This window comes from Myotis myotis, unplaced genomic scaffold (genome assembly GCF_014108235.1).
Source record: "Myotis myotis isolate mMyoMyo1 unplaced genomic scaffold, mMyoMyo1.p scaffold_m19_p_8, whole genome shotgun sequence".
NCBI classification, from domain to species: Eukaryota; Metazoa; Chordata; class Mammalia; order Chiroptera; family Vespertilionidae; genus Myotis; species Myotis myotis.
The window spans coordinates 2,313,975-2,326,453 of NW_023416390.1; the positions used below are offsets into that span (position 1 = coordinate 2,313,975).

The 12,479-nt window shown below is 51.8% G+C and overlaps 1 protein-coding gene across 1 annotated transcript in view; it reads right to left on the reverse strand.

The window, feature by feature from the left end:
- COL5A2 (collagen type V alpha 2 chain) overlaps positions 1-7,054 on the reverse strand; it is a 139,513-nt gene extending 132,459 nt beyond the window's left edge. Inside the window, exon 1 of the mRNA XM_036319022.1 lies at positions 6,878-7,054. Within this exon, the coding sequence (XP_036174915.1) occupies positions 6,878-6,977 (100 nt within the window). The 5' untranslated portion in view covers positions 6,978-7,054. The remainder of the gene's footprint in view (positions 1-6,877) is intronic.
- Between the last annotated feature and the right edge of the window lie 5,425 nt (positions 7,055-12,479).

Genomic DNA, 12,479 nt, shown 5'->3' on the forward strand with positions numbered 1-12,479 from the left:
GGTGTTCTGAAGTTCATGTAGAAGCCCAGGGTTGGAGAGAGAGATTTCAGAATTGTCAGCATTTAGCTGTGAAGCAAAAGGCTGAGTAAAGACTCCCAGATGGCCTGGGAAGAGAACGTACAGAGAGGAGCCGTCACCAAGTGCTCTGAGGAAACAAAGTGCTAAGGGACACTGCGGGTAAGGAGGCCTGAACGCTGAGAGGGAGGCCAGTGGGGGAGGGAGACCCTCCGAGCTAGCCTGGCAGGACAGCTGGAGCTCGATGGCATCAAATGAAGGAGGAAAGCCTGGGAAGCGGTAAGGGGCCACTGGAGCGTCACCCATTTCAGTCCTCATCCTATGGACCGGCCTGGACAGAATGAAGGGGAGCGAATGTCAGAGGTCAGTGGGACGAGAGAGGGCATGGAGGCCGACAGAAACCACACTCTCCTCGGAGCAGAAGTTACGGGCTAAGGGGGAGAGGACAGTCCAAAGGAAGGAAATGGTTGGAGTTATGGAAAAGGGAGTACGATTGACGGAATAAGTTCCCCCAAAAGATGGAGAATGAACAAAATACAGAACAGATCCAGACGCGTCTTCACACAAACGCAAAGGTTGGTGAAAGCTGGAAATAGACCCGAAGGTCTGTGATTGTTCTATCACTTCCGTGCTCTAAACTCGCCTTCAGGTAAAGTCTCCAGTGACCTTCTGCGAGTCCCCTCACAGGGACAGGCTTGTGTGCAATTTCCCCAGTCTCACGTGAGGCCTGACGCTCGGGGAGGCTGAAGGACTCGCAGGTTGGACCAGAACCATGTGCTGGCCCAGTGATGGCTGGGCCGGGCTTACTGCACTTACTGAAGTTTAGAGACTACGACAAGGCTACGACGCTTATGTTGCAAGCCATTTCCCACCAATAGTAGAGTCTGTTGTCACCGTGACACTGATTTTTAATTCAGATTGAGCAGACACTCAAAAAGAAAAAGAAAACAGAACCGTGACTATCTTTTCCCCTTCCTAGGTCTAAACTTTTAAAAAAGCATATAAATATTTTTGAGTTTAAGCATTTTACCAGAAAGCTTTAGGGACAAAGTTCCATTAATAAAGTGCCATTAATGTATTACTATTATTAGCATTACTGCCTTCTCTGTAAAAGGCAACATGTGGGTAAAGAAAATCCTGTGCTATTATAATTTCCCTGATACATTGTTCCTTACAGAATATATTCAAATGCAAGATGGGACCACCTTGATTTCTTTCAAAGGATTTAGTTTTAAACAGACTTTAAGAATAAAAGAAAAACACTAAGGACACTAATATGGTCATACCTTTAAGGCAAAATTTTCCATAGGACATACTGCTCCCCATACAAGTGTCAAGAGTAGATACTCTTTAAATACTGAACATAACAGCTCAACAGTGTAACATGAAAATCAGATGAAATTTGCATGGAAAGAAATTAGAGGAAAACTGAATTGTCAATATCTTCCTAACAATTCCAATGTCTTATATAATCTTGTGCAATTTGCCCAAATTCATATAATAGGTCAATTAATTTGAACAATTTTAGTCTTTTTCCCCTATCATTACTATATCTCTCATATGTAAATCAAAACTTTTCAAGGTTGTAATCTAAGAGCAAAAATCACTAGGTCAAAAAATGACTGATCTATTTTTAAACATTTTATGAATGTCATATAAGAATGAGTGATGATGTATGAACTACCCCTCAAGTAGGAGCAAACTGTTGGATTAAAAAAAGATTGAATTCTGTGGCCATGGATTAACATGACTCCAATCTTCTAAACCCCAGATCCTCAAAACAAAGCTTTCTCTCTCTGCTTTACCTCACACCTGCAATATGTGCCTTCTAGAATGCTCATATGAATCTCATACCCGCAGTGACAGTGCTAAAAATGTGAACAAAAAGAAGTAAAAGTGACAAAACAGTGAAAATGAAAACTGCATCTTCAACCAGAAATACGTTTGAGTAACTTGTGTGCTTTGCAAAGAATGATTCATCTCTCCCCCAGAGGACGACTTGGGCCTTGAGCTATTTTTCCAGAAATGATGGTGAATTTGCAGTGGTTTGTTGGCAAGCTTTAACCAGGTTTCTTAGTGAAAGGGATAGTGGGAATAGCAAGTTATCACCACCAAAGTCAGTGTGTGGCCTTGGAGCAAGAAGCCAACTGGTCCACATCAAGATCAAAAGCATGTGAGGCAGAGAGTTAACACAGAGGCCTCACCAGCATCAGCTAGGGGCACCCAGAGAGCCTCCCAGAGCCCATCGGAACCTACTCCCTCAGGACACTCGGGAAGGAGGGAGGCTGGCCTCTACGTTAGTGACAAGCTCTTCTGGTGACTCTTCATGCAGCCGGCTCAATACTGATCTGCGTGTTGCTTCCCAGCTAACCTAAAGAGTCATCGTCAAAATATACATTGTGTTTGTCAACAAACATAGAGCATCTCTCTCTCTCATCTCTCTTGGAAAAATACTTTTCAAAATAAAGCCTCACTTTGGCTTGAATAAAAGTTATATAAGTACTTCTAAATGTATCGCAAGTTAATAAGGAAACAAAGAATTGTTACCTAATATTTCAGTGCCATTCAGTGTTCTTGGCTTCATAGTCTGAACAATAAGCAGGGTAGGTCTGGCCACTCAATTATATGCAATTAAAACCAGATCTGTCTATTCCACTGAACTTGGCTAACACTTACGCTCATTGTGGTCTAGAGACTATGGCTGCCTCCTAATCACTCTTCTCCCTTTTCCATCCTTTATAACATACATAACTCTATTTAGTAAGAGCACACTGCCAGTGTCACCAGCTAAAAGACTACATCTCCCAGCTGCCCTTGGAGGTTTGTGCAACCTTACGACTAAATTGTGGCCAACTACAAGTAAGGTGAAATGGTATGAAGATTTAATAATCTCTGTTAAAAATGAAGAGATCACAGCCTTTGTCTCCCATCCTCTAGAGCAGCAGTTCTCAACCTGTGGGTCGCGACCCCTTTGGGGGCCGAACGACCCTTTCACAGGGGTCGCCTAAGACCATCGGAAAACATATATATAATTACATATTGTTTTTGTGATTAATCACTATGCTTTCATTATGTTCAATTTGTAACAATGAAATTGGGGGTCACCACAACATGAGGAACTGTATTAAAGGGTCGCAGCATTTGGAAGGTTGAGAACCACTGCTATAGAGAGATGCTGGGAAGTAAATGTAATGGCTGGAGCCGCAGCAGCCATGGACCACAGCATCAGGGTGTACCCTGGGGATGAGAGTGGAGACCTGTGAGACTGAATCTCTGGGGTCTTTGTAGAGCCTTTCACTACATGACTAAAAGCTTCTTTCAGCGTAAAGAAAAACACACCATGTTTGTTGTTTAAACTCCTGCATTCTGCTGTATACAGCTGACCCTAGATTAAATTGTCCACTGTCAAAGAAAAGTTTTTATGGCTGGCTGGTGTGGCTCAGTGGTTGAGCGTCGACCTAGGAACCAGGAGGTCACGGTTCGATTCCCAGTCAGGGCCCATACCTGGGTTGCCTCCTGCACGATCAATGATTCTCTCTCATCATTAATGTTTCTATCTCTCTCCCCCTCCCAGTCCTCTCTGAATCAATAAAAATATTTTTAAAAGAAAAGTTTGTATGTTTTCTATGATCCAAAGTATCTGCTTCAATGGTAAGGAGTTCTCTACCTCCTTCAAAATGATCCCATCCAAGTACTGCTGAGTGTTAAACATCCGCTTCTTCATATTTATTTTTAACAGTGAAATAAATGGCAGACATGCAGAACGGAAATGCAGGAGGCCACGCCACAGAAGGGACTGTGAGCCTCTCATCTCTCAGAAATCAGAAGGCGGCCTGGGCCCGGGATATCAGGGGAGGGTGAAGCAAGGAGACTGCAAACGCATGGTCCCTGAGCCGGATCTGGCGCTCAGATACATCGTACTTGGCTTCCGCAATGCTTTCTGGGAATGTTACTTTCAAATGCCTTCACGAGGGCCCACATCTTCAGTTCTGCACAGGCCACCACCCTGTGGCTGAACAAACGCACGCTTGTTTTCCTGGCTCATGGTCCCCGTCTGGCCTCTGGAGCACTGGCTGGCATTTCCAGTCCCCAGAAATAAGATGGTGCGTTTCTGCACCTCCCCTCCTCTTCATCGCTCCTCATTGCTGACATCAGTGACTGACAGCAAAAATTATTTGCCAAGATGAACGCTATCCACTTCTCATAATAAGAATGTATGTAGCTCATCAGGTGTTACATCTTTATTTAGGAATATAAAAATCACTATAAATACACTAGTATTTTCTCCTACAAAAGAACAAATGGGGAACTTTTTAAAACACCTCCCACCACAAACAGAAATACACAAAAACTCAGGAAAAGCTCATTTTGTCATCTTAACTCTGATTTATATTACTTAATAGTTTCAGCTAATGTTAGTCCAACTCGCAGACTTTCTCCTTTCCGTTCTTACAAATTTAAAAAGTCAATTTAGTTCTTAAAATGCAGTGAAAAGTAGTAATGATTTTGGCCTTAAAAGCCTGAAACTGTATTTGCTTCCGCTAATCTCATCACTCAGAAGTATTTCTATCAAGCAAGCGCGAAGCTTATGATGCCCATTTCCGGTGAATGGCCACAGTGGAGCAAAGGGAAAATAAACCTTCAAGTCCTAAAAGGGAAAAAGCAAGCGTGTAAATATGTACTTACGTGTGATAACAGGCCTCTACATTCCCAAAGGGGCCTATTGTACACAGAGTCAGTGTCGGATCACATGCCCTAGTTGTAGCTAGAGCTGGAAAAAGTCCTCGTTCCACACGCATCCTTGGGTATTTCTTCAGTTTCAAGCATCTGCCTAAGTGTGCTCTTCCTCACTCTGGCTCTGGCATGTCACTCCGCTCCCGACAGGCCCGCACGGGAAATGCCGTATTGACAAGTCCCCACATAACATCACTGAGCCCAAATATCTATGATCAGCAAATACAAGCTGTGTAGCTCTGGATTCTGAAAGTTGTTTCTATTTTCTCCTAAAGTAGGGCCGCTACTACTTTCTTTTGCTATTGAAATGTATCACTGTATTCTCTTAGGTTGAGCAATACAACAGAGGAATTTATTTTTAAAACATGCATGCAAGCAATTACTCTTTTTCTGTAAAATCTAATGTTTTTAATTCCAGTTTCTGGGCTGTTTGGTTATTATGAAAGGGGAGGGGTTGGTATGGATTTGGAGATATTTTTGCACCAAGCATCACATTTTTAACATTTATGTGAATGAATAGTGAGAAAAATTAAACTCTACTCATTTTCCCAAAACACCTACAGAATAATTACAGCTCCTTGGAAAATCTTTGCACGCATGACCCAGCCCGCATACCTTATGAAACATTCCTTTAGCTTACTCACATGGTCAAGTATTTCTATACTAGACAGTTATTTATTTTAAAATACATTAACAAGGAAAGCTGCTTTAACTGAGTTTTAAGTTAAAGCTGGCTGTTGAGCGGGCGGGGTGTGGGGAGAGAACTGTTCCTCTGAGGACCAGCATTTCTATTTCTATTGTAACTTTCTCTATTTTCCTCCCCTTTCCTGACTTCTACTTCCTGTTAGTTCTCTTCCCCGCCCTCCCACACATCGCCTGCTTTTCACACCATTATGAAGCAGCTCAACAGTTTCTGGCTTTTATAAACTGCCTGGTTTTTAAAACATAAAAAGTAAGAACGTTCCAGGACGACAGGAAGTGCCCCCTCTATAGGGCTGCAGACAGACTGCTCGGTGGCCTCCGGGTTTTTATTTTCACTCTTTGCTTGTGTTTTAGAACTGTGGTCCCTGGATTGATCTTATGAACATCGTCAGAGCAAAAATACACAGAAGCAGGTATTCGGATGCACCTACAAAACTCTATGGAAAGACCGTCCCAGAGAAGTTGACAGAAAGCGCTGCATTTTACAAGTTCGAGTTTGATGCCAAATAGTTAGGAAATCGCCATGCCCATGTGTGCACTTGAGGCTCAGCCCCAGGGCGAGGACTGGATCTTCCCGGAACCAGTTTAAATGTGGCCTGCACCCTATTGCGGCCGCTTTCACCCCCCTACACCCCACCCCCCTACCCCCACACACACCACCATGCAAACTGCACGGGAAGGCAGTGGCCGGGCAGTGACCAGGCGGACGCTTCTTAAATAGAAGGGAAGGAGCAGAGAAAACTTCATGGAAAGAAGGCTGTCCCTACAAACACTGGTGATAAATAAGGTGACAAGGCAGCTGGTCCCTGCCTCCGCCCCAGCAGGCAGCCCCTGTCCCGGGAGAGCGGGGAGGGGAGGCCGCCCTGCAGGAAAGTCCCCTCGGCCCAGGACAGAAGGGAGCCCCTGGGTGCGCAGGCGATGCCAGATCCCAGTGGAGGGGGTCACAGTGGAGGGGGGGGAGAGAGAAAGGCTGCAGAGAGAACAGGACAGAACTGAACAGGACAAGGAGCCAAAAACAAAGAAGCGCGGGGCTGGAGCGGCCGCAGGGCTCCCACACACGGCGCGTGGGGAGCGGCCGGGCTCCCGCAGAAACACCGCCCTGCGCCGCCCCAGCCCCAGGCCGCCGATCGGAGCTGCCCCTGCAGCGCCCCGTCCCCTGGCGGTCTCCGGTCTCCTCGCCTGTCCTCGCTCGCTCCTGCTCCTGTCCCCGCAGAGGACGGAGCCGGTTCCCAGGAGCGCGGGGTGCGCTCTTCCCCGGGGGCAGCTGCCGAGGCTGAGCCCCTCGCCTCCCGGGCGCCCCGGGTGCTGTCAGCCCCTTCCCACCTCCAGCGCCTCTTCCGCCTCTTCCGCCTCTTCCCAGGCTTCGCCGTCCGGTCTCCCCCCCACCCCCGGGGAGACCCCACCCGGAGCAGAGCGAGGCACTCACCATCCCCGTCCCCTTCCTCGTCCTGGGCTCCGAGGGAGGCGAGCTGCGCGAGGAGCGCCGCGAGCAGGAGGAGCGCCCCGGCGTCCCCCCAGGTGGCCATCGCGTCCGGCGGAGAAGGGCCCGGGTCACCAGCGCACCCAGCCCGCCCGCCTGCGCCCCGCAGCCCCGCGCAGAGGAGGGCGCGCGCGGCTTTAAAGGGCGAGGGCTCCCCGCCCCCCGCCCCCCGCCGCCCGGCCAGTGCCTGCGCGCCGCGCCTGATTGATGGGGCGCAACCGAATCAGAGGCCCCCGAGGTCCAGCGCACAGGCCGCCTCTGCACAGACATACACGCCCCTCTTCCTTCCTTTTCTTCTAGGAAAGCCCGCGGGGGAGGGAAGGTTCGCCCCCCCCCCCCGCCACCTCCCCCCCCCCCCCCCCCCCCCGCGCCCACACACCCCTGGACGTGGTCCCTAGCGCCGGGAAGACTCGGGAGGAAATGCAGCCTCCCTGGCGCCCGGGAAGCCAGGGGACTTGGCCACCTGGACCGCGCAAGGGCCCCACCCTAACCCTCTTTGGGCAAAGATGAACCAGCAGGTCCCCAGGCGCTCTGCTCCCCCCACCTCACCCCCACCACCCGTCCTGGGAGGGGCCGCTGACCAGGTGGGACCCAGGTGAGGAACCGCCTTAGACGGCTGCGCAGGGCGTCCTTCTGTTTAGCGCCACCCCGCCCTTGTTCAGGGGACACATCTGCAGACCCAGGCAGCTTGATCACCTAGAAGACAGTGCTGAGCGCCCACCTATGAACAGGAGGCCACGGGATCCCGGCCAGGGCCCAGGCCCGGGTTGCCACTGGGTCCCCAGTGTGGGGCGTGCAGGAGGCAGCGGTCAATGTCTCTCATCACTGATGTTTCCATCTCTCTCTCCCTCTGTCCCTCTCCCTTTCTCTCTGAAATCAATAAAAATATTTTTTAAAAAAGAACAAATGAGGTACATTAGTTTAAAAAATACGAAAACCCGTCTGCTGCGCTAGTGTGAGGGATGGGAGGACCCGCCCTGGAACTGGGAGGCAGAGAGCCCAGCTCTGGCTCCGGCTCCGTAACCCTGAGTCCCGAGTCTCTTGCTCCCCAATTCTCTCCTCTGGGCGAAGGGCTGCCTGACCGTGGGCGGGGCAGGGGCACTGAAATGAGCGATGCTATTAACTGACCTCCAAATTGCAAGGGCGACCTAAAGGCAGGTGGGGGGTCACCATCCCCAACCAGCTCCCGGGCCTGTGGGGGGCCTGCTGCCCGCCAGGTGAGGCGCATTGGGAGCTTCTGGGCCGACGATGCTGCGAGGCCTGGATGCGCTCCTGTGACCTTGTGGCCAAGCGCCTGGCCGCCTGGAGTCCACCCAGCGTGGGTGGCTGGTCTGCAGGACACAGGGCGCCGCTCCAGCCACTCCAGGTCCAGGCGCCTGAGCTGCGCCATGGGGAAGGGGAGAGGAGGGGAAGAGAGGAGGGGGAGGGGAGGGGGGAGGGGAGGGGGTGGCACAAGAGAAGGGAAAGGCATGCCCGCTGCCTTCAAGGAACACGTGGATGCCGAGAAAACGAGCGCGAAACACAGAGAGAAGCCGGAGCCCGGCTGCTGGGAGGCATGAAGCCCAGGCCTCCAGGGGAGAAGACAGGGGCGGCCCAGTGAGCAGGCACCGGCATCACTGTCCGCAGGGAGGAAGGCCAAGGGCCCCGCGAAGACCAGCGCGGCCGGGAGAAGGGCTCAGAAGCGGCAGCTCTCCAGGCCCGCAGCTCCCACCGGGACGCTCACTGAGCTCCCCTTAGACAGGTCTCTGCAGGTCCCTCTGTCTCCCCCGCTCCCCCAGGGGGGCTGCTCCCTCTGAAACGCAGGGCTGAGTCAGGTCAAAAGTCACCCTTCTACTCCTTGTTCCTCGGCCTCTGCGCCGGCATCTGCGCCGGCAGCACTTGCTAACTATCCGGAGAACATCGGGAAAGTAAGTGCCGGGAAAGTGTTCACTCTCTGGGGGACCAATGGCAAAACCCTCAGGCCCGTGTGTGGAGCCCTAACTGAGGGGCAGAAACACGGGCCTTGGCGGGACGCACACCGGGGCCCCCGCCCAGCATCCCGGACCGGGAAGCACTGCCTGTAGCAGCGTCCCGGCCTCCACGCCCGGTGCATCCTCAGGCCGGCCCCGGCACCTGCCATGCGCAGTCACTGTCCGCTTGCCCATAGTTATTTTAAATGTCGCTGTGAACACCGCTTCCCCGGGAGAGATCCAAGCTCGGTGCACCTCCCCAGCTCCCCATCCCAGCGCAGGCCCTGCCTCCGGACCCCGGGGAGCAGGCAGCGCCCCACCCGCGGGGGGGCAGGGCAGGGGGCAGGGGTTTTCTCCCGCGGGCCTGCGGCTCAGCCTTCTCCTAGCTGGGCTCGGACCCCTGCGCTCAGCCTGGGGGAGGAAAGCGCTCCCGGGCTGACTGGGGTGCTGGGTCTGCCCAGGAGAATCCCGGCCATTTCTCAGTCCCTCCGCCCTAGTCCCAGGCCCTCTGAGCCCCGCAGCAGCTCCCACGTGGCCCCTCCCGCGCGTGATGCCCCGGGACCGCTGTGAGCTGCGGGTTCAGCGCTCACAGTAACCCGGAGGCGCTTGTCCCTTTTCTCCAGGCAAACGCGAGGGGTTCACCTGCCCACGCTGCTCAGCGGCAAGTGGCAGGCCCGCGCCTCCCGCTCGGAGCCCCTCCTCCTGGGCCGCCCTCTGCGCTGCTCTGAATCAATGTGCAGCTGGCGGCAGTATTAGACCCCGCGCCCTACCACCCGCTTTCACCCCCTCGGCCAGCCTCCTCTCTTTCCTCAAAAAGGAAACAAGAGTGGTTTCCCTTCCCACCCCACCCCTCCCCTCCCCTCCCCTCCCCTCCCCTCCCCTCCCGGCTCCCCCACCCCATTCCGCTGCACCCCGGACCTCAGGATCTCCTCGCCACCAGCCAGAGACATGATGCCTCCTCCTTCCTCCGCCCTGTATGATGCATGCTCTCTTCTCCCTTCTCCCCAAAACTCTCCCCTCCCGGCTTCCGCCCGCACAGTCCTCTCACACCCCCTTTCCTCAAACTCCCTGTGCTACTCCTCTCGGAAAGCGGCTGTGCTGAGCGCTGCATGATCAGCTCCCCCACCCCCTTGTCTAGGGCTGTATTAATGACTAACCCCCTGACTTGTGTCCTACTCACATGCTAATGACTTCCGGCAAGGCTCTCCTGAGCTAGAGCCCCGCATTTCTGAGTGACGGCACTGAGCATCTGCCTCTGGACAAGCCCCTGAAACAGTCCCAATGAGTCCCAGCGCGCTTCAGGCCACCTTGACTCTCCTCCCAAACATCAGACACCAAGCACACTCTTCCCCCTTCCTCAGCCCCAGCCACTGGCCACAGAGCCCTGTTGGTTCTGCTATGCATTCTTCACTCAACTACTTCCCTTTCTAAAGAACTACATCAACTCCCAAGTACTTAGAAGATACCGTAACATGACAGTATTAGATGGTGTTAATAATAATGAGGAGGAGGAAGAGTGGAAGAAAATTCCTGATTCCTATCTCCTGCTTTCCTCCTTCAGCCACTGGACACAGAATCTCCCAGGCCCATCAGCAGCTCCACACTCAGAACTCCGCTCCGCCTCCTTTGTCCAAGCATTCCCTCCTTCAAAAATTATCGGTTAAGTATCTATTACTTGCCAAGTTCTATGCAAAAAAACTAAGGGTTAGTTGTGCACAACACAGACAAGACCCCCACGGCTACAGAGCTTGCAACCTGAGTGGAAAAGCTGCAGTAAGTGAGCAGACAAGGTCAATCATCCCTGACAGTGCCGGCCAGGGGGGGACACACAGGCGCTTTCAGGGTTGCTCAGGGGTTGATGGTCGCAGGGAAGCTGAGCCCAGACCCATTTCCGGAGGGAACCAAGCATCTAGGACAGGGGTCCTCAAACTACGGCCAGAGGGCCACATGCGGCCTCCGAAAACATTTATCAGGCCCACCAGGTGTTTTTGCCGCCGCTGCCTGTTGCTTAGCAGCCGACTAGTTTTTTTAAACTACAGTCCGGCCCTCCAACGGTCTGAGGGACAGTGAACTGGCCCCCTGTTTAAAAAGTTTGAGGACCCCTGATCTAGGACCTAATGTTTTAATGGTATCTATCCCTGAGAACTGGAAAAGGCATTCCAAACAGAGGGAACATCACGGGGGAGCAGCCTGGAATGGTATAGTAACTCTATGTCTGTCATAAGAATGATCACTGCCCTAACTGGTATGGCTCAGTGGATAGAGTGTCCGCCTGAAGACTGAAAGGTCCCAGGTTCGATTCCGGTCAAGGGCATGTACCTTGGTTGCGGGCACATCCCCAGTAGGGGGTGTGCAGGAGGCAGCTGATCGATGTTTCTCTCTCATCAATGTTTCTAACTCTCTATCCCTCTTCCTTCCTCTCTGTAAAAAATTAATAAAATATATTTTTTTTAAAAAAAAAGAATGATCACAAACTTAGAGGCTGAAAACAATATAAAAGTATTATCACCTCACGGTCTGTAGATCAGAAGCCTGGGTCTCAATGGGGCTAAAGTCGAGATGCCACCCAGGCTGCATTGCTTTGTGGAAGTTCTAGGGCAGAACCCACTGCCTTGCCTTTTGGGGCTCCCTCTCCTCTCCCTCCACCTTCCAGGTCAGCGGCACAGCGCCACCCGGAAACCACTCCTGCAGTAGCATCTCCTTCTCTGACCACAGCCAGGAAGGGCTCTCTGCTCCCAAAGACCAGGTGGCTGCCTGGGTCCCGCTGGATAATCTGGGACAATTCCCCACCTCGAGATCCTTGGCCACCTCTGCGGAGTCCTCTTTGACACGAAAAGGAACATGTCACAGGTTCGGAGGGTTCGGACAGAGACATCTTTGAGAGGCCACTATTCGTCCGACCGAGCAGGAATAGATGGTGAGTGTGCAGGAGAAGAAGGAAGTCCATTAAGGCGGCCTTTGAAGGACAGAAGGTTGGAGAGCAGGTCTGTCGTTACAGTCTTCTAGGTCACAGGGAGAAGTTTAGTTTTTTAGCTTTTCTAACTGTTGAAGAGTTTTTAAGGAGGAGTGACGTGTGCTGATTTACTGATTTTTTTTTAATATGAATGGCTTGTGACCAATCACGCTGGGAGTGAGGGTACCAACTAAGAAGCACTGATATTTGGAATAAGAAATGATGGTGGCAGCAGGAAAAAAAGAAGGATCTCTTACCCTTTGAAACAGCAAATTACTATGTATTTTTTAACTTTCCAAGTTTTTTTTAAATATATTTTTATTGATTTCAGAGAGGAAGGAAGAGGGAGAGAGAGAGAAACATCAATGAGAGAAAATCAGTGATTGGCTGCCTCCTGCACGCCCACTACTGGGGATCGAGCCTGAAACCCTGGCATGTGCCCTTGACCGGAATCAAACCCAGGATCCTTCAGTCCGCAGGCCAATGTTCTATCCACTGAGCCAAACCAGCTAGGGCAACAATAAAGAATTATTTTTTTTTTAAGCAAATGATGGCGGCGTGGACTAGGGAAGTGCAGTGAAAACAGAGAAGCAGAGGGATTCAGGATAGGTTCTGAAGATAAAGCTGCTCATGAAGTACGAGAAGT